General features: G+C 52.9%; 2 protein-coding genes across 8 annotated transcripts in view; one reads left to right on the forward strand and one right to left on the reverse strand.

Annotated features, from left to right (window-relative positions):
• Adck5 (aarF domain containing kinase 5) overlaps window positions 1-1,528 on the forward strand; it is a 19,454-nt gene extending 17,926 nt beyond the window's left edge. For both annotated transcript variants that reach the window (NR_073123.1, NM_172960.3), the window contains exons 9-15: window positions 80-163; window positions 245-326; window positions 390-468; window positions 563-654; window positions 730-982; window positions 1,053-1,169; window positions 1,255-1,528. Coding sequence is in view for 1 of the 2 variants with exons in the window: in NM_172960.3 (NP_766548.2) it covers window positions 80-163; window positions 245-326; window positions 390-468; window positions 563-654; window positions 730-982; window positions 1,053-1,169; window positions 1,255-1,366 (819 nt within the window). In the remaining variant the exon portion in view is untranslated. The remainder of the gene's footprint in view (window positions 1-79; window positions 164-244; window positions 327-389; window positions 469-562; window positions 655-729; window positions 983-1,052; window positions 1,170-1,254) is intronic.
• Window positions 1,524-13,377, reverse strand: Cpsf1 (cleavage and polyadenylation specific factor 1). Of its 6 annotated transcripts, none has more exons than XM_006521602.2 (37): window positions 13,051-13,327; window positions 9,440-9,467; window positions 9,228-9,285; window positions 9,018-9,098; window positions 8,750-8,901; window positions 8,507-8,653; window positions 8,225-8,364; window positions 8,037-8,147; window positions 7,844-7,937; window positions 7,638-7,725; window positions 7,443-7,565; window positions 7,290-7,341; window positions 7,120-7,214; window positions 6,979-7,053; window positions 6,822-6,902; window positions 6,654-6,743; window positions 6,398-6,508; window positions 6,184-6,325; window positions 5,929-6,107; window positions 5,706-5,842; window positions 5,456-5,630; window positions 5,172-5,378; window positions 4,984-5,073; window positions 4,750-4,893; window positions 4,519-4,671; window positions 3,692-3,808; window positions 3,526-3,616; window positions 3,362-3,446; window positions 3,147-3,288; window positions 2,905-3,057; window positions 2,633-2,809; window positions 2,493-2,559; window positions 2,367-2,414; window positions 2,132-2,287; window positions 1,936-2,065; window positions 1,725-1,863; window positions 1,524-1,623 (listed from the first exon to the last, which is right to left on the reverse strand). In XM_006521602.2, the coding sequence occupies exons 5-37, from the start codon at window positions 8,833-8,835 to the stop codon at window positions 1,549-1,551; spliced, it is 3,900 nt and encodes a 1,299-aa protein (XP_006521665.1). In that variant the 5' UTR covers window positions 8,836-8,901; window positions 9,018-9,098; window positions 9,228-9,285; window positions 9,440-9,467; window positions 13,051-13,327; the 3' UTR covers window positions 1,524-1,548. The 6 variants fall into 6 exon arrangements, 5 of the variants coding, with proteins under 5 accessions (XP_006521665.1, XP_030104713.1, NP_001348414.1 ...); XM_030248853.1 differs by having other exon boundaries at window positions 8,225-8,303; window positions 9,228-9,361; NM_001361485.1 differs by having other exon boundaries at window positions 1,524-1,648; window positions 13,051-13,307.
• Between the last annotated feature and the right edge of the window lie 1,995 nt (window positions 13,378-15,372).

Consider the following 15,372-nt stretch of genomic DNA (forward strand, 5'->3'; position numbering starts at 1 on the left):
GTGGGCTGGGTAGAGCTTTCCCTGAGGGTAGGGCAGCACACTCTCTGCTGAGCTCACTCAGCCTCTCACTCTCTCCCAGCGGGTGCTGACAGCTGACTTCTGTAATGGCTGTAAGGTGAATGACATGGAGGGCATCAAGAGTCAGGGGCTGGCAGTGCAGGATGTGAGTACCACGTGTTGGGGCAGGACAGTGGATGCCGGGCAGGCGATGGATCCTGACACACACTTGCCATCGTCTCCCCAGGTAGCAAAGAAGCTGATCCAGACCTTTGCTGAACAGATCTTCCACACTGGCTTCATTCACTCTGACCCCCACCCTGGCAATGGTAGGAAAGCCCCCAGGGTGGGGTCCCAGAGGGGTGGCTGGAGCTGACTTGCTGTGTCCCTAGTTCTGGTGCGGAAAGGTCCAGATGGAAAGGCAGAGCTGGTGCTCCTGGACCACGGGCTCTACCAGTTCCTGGACGAGAAGTAAGCCGGGGCCGGGCAGAAGGGGAGCGGGCCTCACTTGGGCCCCTCTTCCTGAAGCTTAGAGCTTGGAGCTTATAGCAAGGCCTTCCTGCAGGGACCGATCCTCCCTCTGCCAGCTGTGGCGGGCCATCATCCTGAGGGACAATGCTGCAATGAAGAAACATGCAGCTGCACTTGGGGTCCAAGGTAGGTGTTTGCCAGGGTGGACAGGCAGAAGCCTGCCAGTGGGCAGCAACCCAGGAGCCCCTGCCTTTCCCACAGACTACATGCTCTTCTCTGAGGTGCTCATGCAGCGACCAGTACGCCTGGGCCAACTGTGGGGTTCCCACCTGATCAGCCGGGAGGAGGCGGCCTACATGCAGGACATGGCCCGTGAACACTTTGATGGCATAATGGAAGTGCTCAAGGCATTGCCACGGCCTATGCTGCTAGTGCTGCGAAACATCAACACAGTGCGCGCCATCAACTCGAACCTGGGCACCCCTGTCGACCGCTACTTCCTCATGGCCAAGAGGTTGGTGACCCAAGGGGAAGGCGGGAGGTGCTTCAGCAGGCTAGCGGGCTGATGTGTGTATCTGATGCAGTGCTGTCTGGGGTTGGAGCCGCCTGGTGGGTGCAGCGTACCAAGGCATTTACGGCAGCAGCCTCCTGCGCCACATCAAGGTCCTCTGGGAGGCATTAAAGTTTGAGATGGCCCTGAGGTGAGTGATCGAGGGGGCTGGATGGGTGGCTGGCCTGGGTCTGCTCCCCATCAACCTACTGATGACCCTTCAACCTGTCCTCCAGGCTGGAAATCCTAGCCATGCGGCTCACCGCCCTCATGCTGCGTGTTCTGGTCCGCCTGGGCTTTGCCCCCAAGGCTGAGGCCGAGGAGGTCTATCAGTACCTGGAGATGTAGTTCCCTGAGCCAGAATGACTGCAAGGCTGCCGGGGCGAGCAGAGTTTCCATCCTGCATGGCCACACTGCACAGGCTCCAGTGTAGATACCTACAACCTGGGGCCTGCAATGGGGGATACACTACGGGGTTCTTAAACACAATGACCACACACTCGTCTGAAAGAAATCGTTTTCTTTGTGTTTTATACAAAATGGGTAGAGGGAAGTGTACAACACCAGAGCAGCATCCTAGAGTTAGAAGTGAGCCGTGACCCGGTCTGTCTCCAGCAAGTCATCCAGGATCTGTGGGTGATGGAGAGGTAAAGGTGTAGACAGGAAGGGTGGTGAGGGCGAGGCCGAGGGCGAGGGCGTTACTCACAATGTCAGGCGTGGTACCTATCTTCTTGGCCAGCTCACTGCGCTCCATGGTGCTGAGGTATAGGTAGCGGTTTAGCAGTTCCCCATCAAGGACGTTGCGCACAGCATTCTGCAAGATGCGCCGGTCTACGTGCAACATTCTGGGGTGGTAGACATAACAGGTCAGGGCACATGTGGAGTACAGGGTGAGACCGGGGAAGGGGCGCACTCACCGGAAGGCGCGGGGGTTGAGGCCAGCGTGGTGGGGTAGCATGGTCGTCAGTGCATTCTGCAGCATCAGCAAGCGTCGGTATGTCTTTTCTTGCATGGGCAGCAGGAGCCCAATGCCACCGTCAAGGGTTGCTGAGGAGATGCTGTGTGAGCCAGGCTGACCCTCCCATCCCTAAACACTCCTGCCCCAGCACTCACCAAACCATGTGATATGCTTGTTTTCCCACACGACTGACTTCTTGCTGGGGCCCTCGGCAGCACCTCGGCACGGGGTCCTCCAGAACGTATTCACGTGGGCACCCACATGGAAATCCGCTCTGCGTAGCAGGCGCATGCCCCCAAAACTCTCTTTGGCTGGACACAGGAACTCAGGTCATGACCAACCCACTGCTTGGTACCCAGCCCAGGAAGAGGTCAGAGAGGAACCACTCACCTTCTGGCAGATACATATACACCATAAGATTGCGGTCTCGGTCAGACACTGATGAACAGAGACCCAGAGTTAGCCTCAGCTAGCCGTACCTCACTAGTGTAACCTCCTAAGGACCCACATACTCACCCAAGAAGCCCAGTTGGGCATTGTCCACCATGAAGTCCACGCTGTATACCTCCAAAGGCTTGGCATCCTGGGAAAGGGAAGGACAGTGTCAGGGCAGGCCGTGCACTGGCGCCCACCAGCACGCCTGGCCCTGCGAGTACCCGGGACACCAGGCTCAGCGTCTTGCTCTCCTCTTGGTAACGCAGCAGTGAGATGCTCTTCATGACGTCTGCTGCCAGGATGAAGTTCTTGACACTGATCATCTGGTGGATGTACAGCTGGGTGTCGATGAAGGCCATGCCGGTCAGCTCGCTAGCCCGCAGGCTCCACAGGAAGATCTGTAGGGCAGGAGGCAGTGAGCAGAGCGGCTGCGGCAGGCAGACCAGCCCCTGGGGGAGGGGAGGGGGGGGAGGGGAGGGGAGAGGTCACACACTTTTTGGCCAATGGCCGACACCAGGTGGCCATTGCAGTGGCACAGCGCAGTCACGGGCCCTTTCTGCTCCTTCTCATACAGGACCTTGAATTTGTTCTTGGTCAGGGGCTGCCCAGGCTCAGGCACCACTTCAATCACATCCATGATCAGGATCTGGAAGGGCAAGGGGACGTATGGAGATGGCCCACTCGGGGCTACTTGCCCCCCCCCCCCCGCCCCCCCGCCCAAACTCACGCCCTTACCCGCCCACGGCACGTGACCTCCTCCCCCTGCATGAGGCAGGTCCCAGCAGCCACATAGCCCTTTAGGCCTGACACGGTCTCCTCACTGCGCAGTGACACTGTCTTCATGCACGTGACATGCTCCCATTCCTCTAGCTCGATCCTGCACGAAGCCAGGCTGTGTCAGCACTTCCCACCTCCGAGCAAACGGCAGCTCCTGCTAGATTCACCCTTACCTGGCATTGGGAATGGCCTCCCAGCTGACCGGGGAGATGAGCTGGATGGAGAAGGCTTCTTGCTGGGGGTGGATGTATCTGTCGTCTGCAGGGCAAGGACAGTGAGTCACCTTGTACACAGTGTACTGCCAAGCTCTACCCACTCTACCTCAAGTGTCACATACCTCTCTCAATGGCCTCGAATTCTTTTTCCTCGCCAGTCATGCGTGGGATCCTAGTGCAAGGTGTGTTGGTACTAGTGGCCACAGCATAGACCTGTGGTGTTAGAGGGGGTCACATTCCAGAGGCCAGGCTCAGAAGGTGCCTGGGGGACGTAGGAGAAGGACAGACCTTGGATTCCACATGGTAGGCCACATAGTGGGCTGTGCATCGGAGTGGGATCTTCCTGACAGGCCATGGGGCATCGTAGGACAGGTAGGCAGGCAGGACGCTGATCCTCAGCTCCCCCTAGGGTGCAGTGAGCAGCAGAGTCAGGTTAGCGATGAACTTAGGCCTCCCAAAATGTTCTTTAGCTCTGTGGCAATGGGACATCAGGTCTGATATATTGGACAGTTGCCTGGAGAAGATAAAGCTTTAGTAGCTTTGACTGCCCAGGCTCACTTCATGTTGGGGTGCAACAGCACAGGGCAGGGAAGGCCAAGGCCAGAAGACATTTGGAGGCAGCCAGCAAGGAGGACCCCAGGAACTGAACACAATAGTAAGTCAGTGATAAATAGGTAACGAGCCAATGTCAGTGACCCAGGCCATCATTTACCAACAGTTCTGTGTCATTAGCCCCTGGAAAGTACCGCCCCCTCAGGGTCTTAATCACTGCTGCCATCTGGATGGCACAGATGGTTAAAGACTCAGGCATGTGCCTGCCACAAGCCATACAGAAGCTTAGAGGCAGAACAAAGGTAACGCCAGCCCAGCCTGACTCTGGAACAAAGGCTGAGGCTACACCAGAGCAAAGAATTCAGGGTGTACCCCAAGTGACAGTGGCCCCACCAGCCAGGCCTCCACACCCCAAGGCTCTCATTCTCAATCTTCCCAGGATGAACCCAGAGTTGGACTCTTGGCCCCACCAGTCTCCACTATCCTGGCCCTCTGCTTCCATAGCTGCTCTGGCCTAGGGCAGTATCAGTGGCATTGGAGGGAACTAGATTAAGCCTCCCTACCTGTCTGTTGAAGTACAGGAAACCACGGGGGCAGTTCACATTGTGGAAAGGAGCAAAGGAGTCAATGGGGCCATCAATGCCCATGGGGTGCAGACGCAGAGCTCCGCGGCCAGTCACCAGGAGCCAGTGAGGTGAGGGTCCACAGATGAAAACCTGGAGACAGGCACTTTTGAGTGCACTTTGAATAGGCCCCATTCCCAAATCCAGGCCCTTACCAAGCCACCTGCGTACCCCCGAATAGCCATAAATATCCTCAAAGTAGCGGAAACGTGCCACACGGCCCCGGCCTCCAGATCCCTCCTCAGTGCTGCAACCTTCGGCCTTCTTCTTGGACGGCTTTGGCTTCTTTTCACGGAAGTTGATATTGTGAGGGACCTGTTGGAGGTGACGGTGAGTGCTAGGTCTTCCATACAGCGTTGGCCTAGCCTTCTACCCCATGTCTAAGAAGGGTCTAGCCACTGGCACCTTTTTGAAACGGACTTTAAGATTTCCCTGGCCAAGCTGAGAGTCATGGGGAAAGGCTTCATAGATAAGCAACTCCTGGTCCACGTGTACCTGGGGGATCCAAGTAGGATTGGTTAAGGTGGATATATGTGGGGGATGGAAGGGGTGAGGGCAAGGCCCTGGGAGGCAGGAGGCAGGAAAGTACTTACCAGCAGGTAGGGCCTGCTCTGCCGGCTTCCCAGAGCAACCAACAACACCTCCTTAACCAAAGGCAGCTCCCCCTGGCGTGTGGCTTCTTCCTTTCGGACTTCACCTTGTGTAGTGGGCTGTCCAAATGAACTGTCCACCAGAACCCGCTGCCCCACGGGGAAGTTCTTAACTAGGAATACCAGCCGCCAGTCTGGGAGCTGGTAGATCTGCAGAGAGGCAATGGTCAGGAGTGGAAGCACAGGCTCTGTGCAGTAGTGCTGTCGGCAGCGTGCAATGTGCCTACCTCCATGGTGCCATTCTCCCGCACCAGCAGGCACCAGTGAGTGGGGTCTGCCTTGAAGGGTGCAGGGTCACGATCAGCCGGTGGCTGGCTGCTCCTACGGGCCTCCTCTTTGCTGGGACTGAAGAGGGCACTGGAGTCCCCATAGAGCATCTCTTCCTCATCATCCACTGTGGGGCTGAGACCCAGCAGATAAGCGACATCATGGCCTGTCATAGGGACCCTGGCCCCTTACACGCCAGTCCCTACCTACCTCGTTTCTGAGCCCAGGCCTTCTGCCTCGGAGCCACTTCGGCCACCCAGTTCATCACGGGCCCCACCCAGGCGGCTCTCAGTGGTGAACATGCCACTGACATCGCGGTACAGGCAGAGAGCAATCACCTTGGACTGCTGTAGGAAGAAGGATTGGGTTCAGATGAAGGCAGGGGGAGGGGGCAGGCGGTGGGAAGACAGGGACATCAGGGTAGGGGGCCTACATGATGCAGTGGAGGCTTGTGTAGTGCCAGGCGGTGATGACGGCCACCATAGGAATCGCTCTTGAGTAGGAACATGGTAACGTGTCCCTCAGCACTCATGATAACCACATAGGGATCAGCCACGGCACACTGCACGATGGGGGCGCCCAGGTCCACAGGGATGAAGTGCAATTGATTCACTGTGGACAAGGTGGTTAGGTCAGGTGCAGGCACAGACTGCCTGCCTTGCGAGCCCCCACACACTTGCCTACCTACCGCCTTCCAACAGGCGAATGCCCAGTGGCGAGACTTGAACAATGTAACGATTGTCCCCAATGTTTCCAGCAAAGACAGTAGGACCCTGAGTGGCAAAACCACTGGTGTCCAGCTCCATGATCTCCTGGCCAGTCTGTAGGATCTATGGTGACAGAGGTGAGTGGTGTCCTTTCCTGTGGGACCCTGTTCCCATTCCCAGATTCTACTTTTTTACCATGGTTGAGTCTTCCCGGCTAAGAATAAGGAAGCCATGTCTTCGCCCATCCTCCTCTGCTTTCGGGGCACTGGGCTCCTGCTCTGTGCTCTCTGCTTTGGGGGTTTCTTCCTGATAGGGGGAAAGAGATCAGGGCAGGGGCCACGGTCTGGCCAGGGCAGTGCGACTGTAACCACCTGCACCCCAGTGTCCCCAGGAGCTAAATGTATAATTTTTTGCCCCTTCTGGGTTTCCTCCCCAGCCCAGCCTCATCTACCTCCTCTTTCCGCACAGGAGCAATGACTGTCCACATATCATAGCAGCCAGGAAGTTCAAAGGTTGTCACCACCTGGGGCCGGATACTCTTCTGGAAAGGAGATGGGGTGGGAGTGAGGCTCAGCTCAGTCAGTCCTGCCAGAAGTCTGCTAGCCCCGCCCACACATACCTGCAACACTGACAGGGCCCCATTCTTCCCGTAGCCGGAACAAACCACAATCTCCAGGTCTGGCTCAGGGCTATTCTGGAACTACAGAGTGGGGTGAGGACCTAGCTTCCCAGCCACCCTCTAGGCTCCACACCTACAGTTCCAGCCCCTTGGGTACCTCTTCAGAGAGGAAGGCAGGCTCGCCCACAGCAGCGTTGGCACAGGGTCCAATGTTGAGCATGCTGTCACATACCTGTGGGCACAGCAATGGTCAGGTAGGGTGAAGGCAGTGGATACCCACTGCCTTTCCCAGTCTCACCTCAAAAGAGTAAGTAGCCAGCTGTGTGCCTGACTGGGCCTCACTGCCATAAACTTCAATTTCATCCACCTCGTCCTGTGGCACCGTCTTGCCTCCTGTAGCAGACAGAGTCCAACTGAGTCCAACTATGGACGCTAGCCTCCCCTGCTCGTTCTAGTCCAGCCTCTCACCTGTCCAGCCCACTGCAGGCTCCACTCGCTTCTTCTTTGAGGGTGGCTCTTCCTGTGAGGCAGGAGAAATGAGTAAGCAGTCAGCCCTGAGGCTGTCTTACACATGGGGGTCATGGCAGGACAGGCCCAGGGACCCACATTGTGGGCACTTACCTTGTCAGCAGCCTCACGGACGGAGCTGGCTGGGGGCTCCTGCAGCTTCTCCGTGTACTTGAGGAGGAGGGAATTGCCCAGGCGAGAGCCTAGGAACAGGTATCCGGGCTCCATTGTGACCATCTGAGGAAGAGGTGTGATTAAGGGTACAACCAGACCTGGACCCAGAACACTCCCACCCCTCTCCCTACTTACACTGGTGGTAAGGACACTAGCAGCTGCCTTGTCAAAGTGAAACGCTCGGACACTTCGCATGCCGTCAGTGATGAGGGTCAGCACATAACTGTGGGTGGGGGTAAGGGCACTGAGTGGGTACAGGCACTCACAGCACCCACAGAAGTACTGAGAAGGCAGAGTGTGTGCCTTTCCCAGAGCTCAGGGCTCACGGGCTGTGGACTCACATCTCACCACCCTTGAGGGAGATGACCATCTTGTCATAAGAGATGAAGGCCGCCTGTGCGCAGTCTAGGGTGATCCGTACACCCTCTTGGGTACCTATGGGGAACATGATCATGTAAACTGAATACCTGGCCTTCACCACATCCTGCCTGGCACCAGGCACATCCCACTTTGACCAAAGTGCACCCCACTTACGCAATGGGAAAGCGGTGGTGCCTGTGGTGAGACTATTGAGAGCCACACCATATGGGGGAACACTCTGGTTCAGGTACAACAGTGAGTTGACAGCGAAGATCACTACCCCACCTGGAGGTAGACACCACTGTAAGCAGCTCATTGCTGCCCCCTAGCCCCACTGCCAATCAACACAGCCATACCCTCACCTATGGGCTTGGGCACAGCCAGGGCCTGGGTACAGTCAAAAGGCAAGCTGGTGAGGGACCAGATGACTGGATGGACTTTCTGTGTGATGTTCAGCGAGATAGCCACAATGGAGCACGTGTCCTGCCTCACAGCCACCCGCCTAGAGCAGCAGGTAGGTCACCCAGAGGCAGTCACATTGCTCCCAAGGCCAGTGACCCAGTCATCCCTAGCCTCCCCCCCCCCCAACACCCCACCTAGGCAAGACACCTGGGGGCCCACAGCAGAGGGCCCCACAGCCTCACCCTGGCCAAGTCTGGTTGGGCTCAAACAGGATAAGCAGGGTGGGCTCATAGTAGCCATGCAGGAACTGCAGGTCAATGATGTTGAGTAGTTTCTCATCCAGAGCCCGTACATCAATGATGTAGCTGGGCAAGAAGCTAGACCTCTGCCTACAGATCAAAGATGTCAGCAGAAGGAGGTGATGGGGCAAAAAACTCATGGCTCTTGGATCCTCTAAACCACAGCCAGCTCGGCTTAGTACTCACCCTTCGCCCATGAGCCCCTCATGTTCCTCAGCCAGGCTCTCTCTGCGGAAAGGCAGAACTACCAGCCTCGTGCCATAGATGAGCATTGCTGCACAGCGCCCGTCAGGGTCCACCCGCACACGAGGCGTATGCACGTTCTGCACAAACCCATCCTGGTGGCAGAGGGGACATCAGTTGGGCTACAGGGGACTGGAGGGAAGCACGGGGGCACTAGAAGGGAAATGGAAGAGGGGCTTGCTAGGTTTAGCCTGGGGCACTGCTGGCTTACCCGAAGTTCAGGCTCCTCAAAGTAGTGTAGAGACAGGGTCTTCAGGTCATGAGTGCCTGGGTCATACTCCACCACAGACAGCTGGAGGCAGGAGGTCAGAAGCATGGCCCATTCAATACCAACCTTAAACACACTGACAGATCCCAGCCCAGCACTGCTCTGTGTAACACCACTGTGCCCAGGACCTCCCGCCAGACTCACGCCACTTACCTTAGCGTCTTTGAAACTGAGAAGCAAGGCATCACGTTTGGCGCCTGCAAGCTGCACACTGGCCATGGACATGACATTGCCAAAAAAAGAGAAGGAGGCTACCAGCTCTAGTTTCTCTCGGTGGGCCTTCCCCTCTAGAGTAGGGATCAGCAAGTCAGGGCTGGGTCCTGTCCCCAGGCCATCTGTCACCACCCCATCATGTGCATACTCACCTGTGCTCCCATCATTCTTGGTCAGAGCCTGGAATGGAAAAGAAAGCAGTAAGAAGCCACACAGCAGGTGGCTCTGTCTCACCCATGGACACAGCCATCTGAAGTGCAGTAAGATCACCCAAGGCTGGTCACTGCCATCAGTGATCCTGGGCCAACTCACATTCACATATCCTATCCACATGGCTCATCACTGGGAAGCCACAGTTTTCCCAGCTTTCCCAGAAGCCTACCCCAATGCTACATACAGTCTCTATACTCTCTCAACTTGCTTAGCTGTGTACCCATAGGCTTATACCTGAGACCAAGTGGCTCAAGGTCCATCATATATAACACAAGACATATGAGAGCCAAGTGGTAACAGGCATGTCCCAACTACTCAGGAGGTCAAGACAGGAGGATTCTACATTCCAGTCCAGTCTGAGTTACGTGGCAAGACTCCCCCCAAAAACAATAACAATAAGACAGAAAAGGGGCCCTGAGCTTTGCTGCCAACTCCAGGTGCCAGGCCTGTGTCCCCACAACACATGGCTGCATTTTCTACTAGATTCCCAGGAAAAGGCACAAGCCACAGGAAAGGACTCATTTCCCTTTAAATGCACTGGGGCTGCTCTAAAGGACAGGGAGCAAGGCCACCATATCCTCCTGGACTCCCTCTTATGGCGCCTGTCAGCTTCAGCCTTGGTCTCTTAGAAACCTAAGTGCTAGGAAGATGCCTGACTAATCTTAAGGCATCGAGCTGCCAGAATAGTTAAACAGAGCCCAGCAGAAGAAGACAGACAACAGACCAGCCTGCTTCTTCTGGATTCTCCAAAACTATGTGTCTTTGCGGACCATGCCTATCTATCCCAGGTAGACTGTCATGAATCTGTGACTGGATAGAGACCTCTGTCACTTGCACTTACTGTCATCTTATACTTCAGTCTGTGGGAAAGGAGCAGCCATACTGTTCTAGGATCAGAAAGCAGAAACTGCATCTTTTGTTTCAAGGATCTGTCTTTAGAATATTCCACAAACATCAAAAAATGCAATCATTCCCATTAATTCCCAATGCACAGTGTGATGCTTTCTCCCTCACCTTTAAAATCCTCGCTATTGCTAAGCCCAGCACTCGGGAGGTAGAGACAAGAAAAATCTCTGTGAGTCTGAGGCCAGCCTGGACTACAAAGTGAGTTCCTGAACAGTCAGACTACACAGAGAAACCTTGTCTTGAAAAACCAAACAAAAACCCCAACACCTTGTTCTCTACATGAGTACCATTCCTAGCACTCATATATTTGGTTTCTCACAAGCGTCTATAACTCCAGCTCCAGGGAGATGCCATGCCTCTGCCCCCTGTGGACATTTGCATTTGTGTGCACATACTCACAAACAAAAACACACACTGATAGCTAAAAATAAAAACAACGAATTGGAGATGGCTGGAGAGATGGCTCAGAAGTTTAGAGCACTGGCTGCTCTTCCAGAGGACCCAGGTTCAACTCCTAGCATCTACATGCTGCTTAAAAACTCCACTCCAAGCTAGGCAGTGGTGGTGCACGCCTTTAATCACAGTACTTGGGAGGCAGAGGCAGGAGGATTTCTGAGTTTGAGGCCAGCCTGTTCTACAGAGTGAGTTCCAGGACAGCCAGGGCTACACAGAGAAACCCTGTCTTGAAAAAAACAAAAACCAAACAAACGAAAAAAACAACAAAAAAACTCCACTCGAGGTGATCCAACACCCTCACACAGACAAATACATGCAGGCAAAACACCAATGCACATAAAATAGTCACTTCAAAGAATAAACAAAGAACAGAGACTAGAATGATGACTCAGAGGTTAAATAAAGAACACTCATCTAAAGGATGGAGATTCGGTTCCCAGCACCCATGTGGCAGCTTACAACCATCTGTAAACATGACCACAAGTACTTCAGATACTCATAGACACAAAAATAATCTAACAAGTAAAATTGAAAACAAATCTTTAAAATTCTTGCTTTCTACCAGTCACAGCTCCAATTCTTTGCTGCTCTCTGGACAGGTCTTCTTCCAACCAGCTATCTGATCCTCTGCTACCAATTCTCCACAGGACTCAACCATCCCCAATGCCTCTGTCCCTGCACCACTTTGTCACAGTCATTTAAGACTCAAGAGTAGAGCCACAGGGCCCACTTCCAAAATGTTATCCTCCCAGCCACATTTCTCCCAACTCTTAGGTGACTGTCTGCTCCTGTCACCTCACTTCTATACCCCCAACAGCCATCTCCACCTCAGGGAATAGTGACAGCATCCCTGTAACTGCTAAGACCAAATCCAGACCTGTTGCCCAGAACAGTGACAGATTCTTGGCATTACCTTGAGCTCCTTTCAAACTCCACCTCTATCAATCCTGAACTGTCATAGCTGCACTGGTCCAGGCCACCATCTTGCCTAATGGCTACAGCCACTTCTTGACCATCTTTCTTGGACCTCTCTCCAACATAAGTTGGGTAAGATTATTTCATTGCCAAAACTTCCTGCTTGGAGAGTGTGTTGTGGAGGCCCTGCCCTGTTACTTCTTACCCGTTCTTTCCCTTCCTTCCTCCTTCCCTTAGCCTCTACCACAAAAACTTAACTTTCCTTGAAACCCCTTTGCCTAACTCCCACATACTTCCCCCACACTTCCTTGTCTATTTAAAACACATCTTCTATGAAGGTGAGATTTCCCTGTCCAGTTCTGCCACCCCAGTAAACTGCATGTTGGCAGTAATGCACAGCCATCAAAAGCACTTGTTGCTCTTACAGAGGACCCACTTGATGGCACAACTATCCATAATGCTGACCTCCATGGACACCAAGAATGCATATGGTGTACATACATATATACAAGCAAACACAAATGAATATGAATAAGTCTAATTTTTTAAAAAAAGCATCTGCCTTCTTGGCTTTTTTGCTTTGTTTTTAGACAAGAGGTTCACTATGTAGCCCTAGATGGCTTGGAAATAGTTTAAACTGGAACACCCAGAAATCTGTCTGCTTCCACCTGGGATTAATGGATCGAACTGGGATTAAAGAGCCACGGAAATTGCCTTTTTTTTGGGGGGAGGGGGGGAGGGCTTCCTGAACCGCTTGCTGTCTCTCTAGCAACCAAAACACCCCCGTTATCAATGTACTGATGAATTCATTCCACATTACTACATCTACTGACAATAGTCTGTCCCCGAGAAACATCCAGCCTTGCTCCTTTAGGAAGAAACGTTCTTCCACAACAAATCTGCTCAATCTCAGAAAGAGCTCTGGTTGTTTTGTACAGAAACACCCAGTCTCCTTCATTGGGTCTTACTCCTAGAGAGACACTGTGGCCGTCTGTGTGTGGCAGTATTGACTTCCTAAAGAATCATCGCCCTCAAGGGTTCACTGGCTTGTCTTTGCTGCTAAGCTCGTGGAAGGTGTGCAACAATCTCCTGAAAATCGATCTCCAAAGAACAAGCAGTAGACCGCGGGCAGAGGTGTCCGGGCAGGGTAGGATGAGGCCAAACAACGAGGCAGCGATGAACTGGCTCTGGGGCCCAAAGACCCTTGGCAAACCTCAGCTCCTGCACTGGGGAACCTGCCGAATGACTGCGGCACTGCCTCGACACGGCCTACCTCGGCGTCGCGGTTCAGGCGGTACACATAGAGCTGCGAGGTGCCGGCCACCACGAGGTTGCGCTCACTGTTGTTGAAGAAGTTGCAGTACATGGTAAACTCCAGCCCGGTGGGCGGGTGCGCCTGCTTGTACACCGCGTACATGTCGCCGCCACTGTCACGCCGGAGCCGCCGACTCGGGGGACAGGGACGGCAGCGGACTCGGTCCGGCCGCGCGCGCCAACCCAGCCACCGGGTTCCGAAGTACTGCGCCTGCGCTTCCTGCCCGGACCGCCTTCTAAGAGGACCAGGTGGTTGAGAAGCAGGGTTCCGGGCCGCTTCGCATCTGCGCCTGCGCGCCGTGGCTGCGAGCGAAGAGCGGCCCCTAGTGGCCTAGCTTGATAAGAACTGACGAGCAAGCGTGGTGGCACATGCCTTTTATCCCAGCACTTGAGAGAGGCAGGCATATTTCTGAGTTCAAGGCCAGCCTGGTCTACAGAGTGAGTTCCAGGACAGCCAGGGCTACACAGAGAAACCCCGTCTCGAAAAAAAAAAACAAGAAAGAAAGAAAGAAAAAAAAAAAGGACTGATGAGCCTCGTCACAGAGCTGGAGGGTGCTGGACCTCTGCTTCCTTCTGTTCTGTACCCTTCAAGACTTGCCTCATTAGCTAAATCCCAGAAAATAAAACAAGGGTATATAGGCTTGGAAAAGGATACAGAAACATGCAATATCGCCACCCCACTCTGTAGATGAGGTGATGTGGTAGATCACCCCTGTATCACACTAAAGATCTCTTTTTAATTGACTCTAGCTGCATATGTATCAAAAGGTGGCCTAGTTGGCCATCACTGCAAAGAGAGGCCCATTGGACTTGCAAACTTTATATGCCCCAGTACAGGGGAACCCCAGGGCCAAAACGGGAGAGTGGGTGGGTAGTGGATTGGGGGGGTGGGTATGGCGGACTTTTGGGATAGCATTGAAAATGTAAACGAGGAAAATACCTAATAAAAATAAAATAAAATTTAAAAAAAAAGATCTCTTTTAAAAAGTATTTTGTTGGCTGGGCAGTGGTGGTGTAAGCCTTTAATCCCAACACTTGGGAGGCAGAGGCAGAGGCAGGCAGATTTCTGAGTTTGAGGCCAGCCTGGTCTACAAAGTGAGTTCCAGGACAGCCATGGTTATACAGAGAAAACTTTTCTTAAAAAAAAACAAAAACAAAAACAAAAAACAAAAACAAGCAAGCAAAAGAAATTATTTTTTTTTCTTTTTCTTGATTTTTGAGATGAGGTCTCAACTACATAGCCCTGGCTGTCCTGAAACTCTGTAGACCCAACTAGCCTCGAATTCAGAGTCTACCTCCCAAGCCCTGGGACGAAAGCTGCCCAGACATGCTGGCACATATATACATAATTTTTTAAATATTTATTTTATGTATATGATACACTATAGCTGTACAGATAGTTGTGAACCATCATGTGGTTGCTGGGAATTGAACCCAGAACCTCTGCTTACTCCAGCCCCAGAGATTTACTTATTATTATATGTAAGTACTCTGTAGCTGTCTTCAGACGCACCAGAAGATGGAGTCAGACCTCATTACGGATGGTTGTGAGCCACCACCTGGTCGCTGGGATTTGAATGCACGATCTTCAGAAGAGCAGCCAGTGCTCTTAACTGCTGAGTAATGTCTCACCAGTCCTACATAATTTTTAAAATAAAAATCTTTCTGGGCTACACAGAGAAATCCTGTCTCAAAAAAAAAAATCTTGAAAAACAATACTCTTAAAATCTGTGACATCGGGCTGGTGAGATGGCTCAGTGGGTAAGAGCATCTGACTGCTCTTCCAAAGGTCCGGAGTTCAAATCCCAGCAACCACATGGTAGCTCACAACCATCCACAACCATCTGTAACGAGATCTGACTCCCTCTTCTGGAGTGTCTGAAGACAGCTACAGTGTACTTACATATAATAAATAAATAAATAAATCTTAAAAAAAAAAAATCTGTGACATCAAACAAACAAAAAAGCCGGGCATGGTGGTGCATGCCTTTGATCCCAGCACTTGGGAGGCAGAGGCAGGCAGATTTCTGAGTTCAAGGCCAGCCTGGTCTACAAAGTGAGTTCCAGGACAGCCAGAGCTATACAGAGAAACCCTGTCTTGAAAAATACCATAAATAAATAAATAAATAAATAAATAAATAGACCTGTGACATCATACGTCACATGTAAACCCCCAGCACTCTCAAGGACTATGCACATTTGAGGCCAGTCTGGTGACCCAGTGAGACTCTGAGTTATGAAGAAATTGATCAACATTCCTCCTGGAGACAGGTTCTTAAGA

This window comes from Mus musculus, chromosome 15 (genome assembly GCF_000001635.26).
Source record: "Mus musculus strain C57BL/6J chromosome 15, GRCm38.p6 C57BL/6J".
NCBI classification, from domain to species: domain Eukaryota; kingdom Metazoa; phylum Chordata; class Mammalia; order Rodentia; family Muridae; genus Mus; species Mus musculus.

Bases quoted from the DNA above. Each gene is read 5' to 3' on its own strand.
- Cpsf1 (NM_001164173.1), bottom strand. From the start codon at position 13,194: ATGTACGCGGTGTACAAGCAGGCGCACCCGCCCACCGGGCTGGAGTTT. The intron at 9,362-9,439 runs GTGAGTATGCAC...TCCCTACTCTAG, and splicing joins CAAGAATGATGGGAGCACAG to AGGGGAAGGCCCACCGAGAG. The intron at 8,654-8,749 runs GTGAGTACTAAG...TTTGATCTGTAG, and splicing joins GAGGGGCTCATGGGCGAAGG to GCAGAGGTCTAGCTTCTTGC.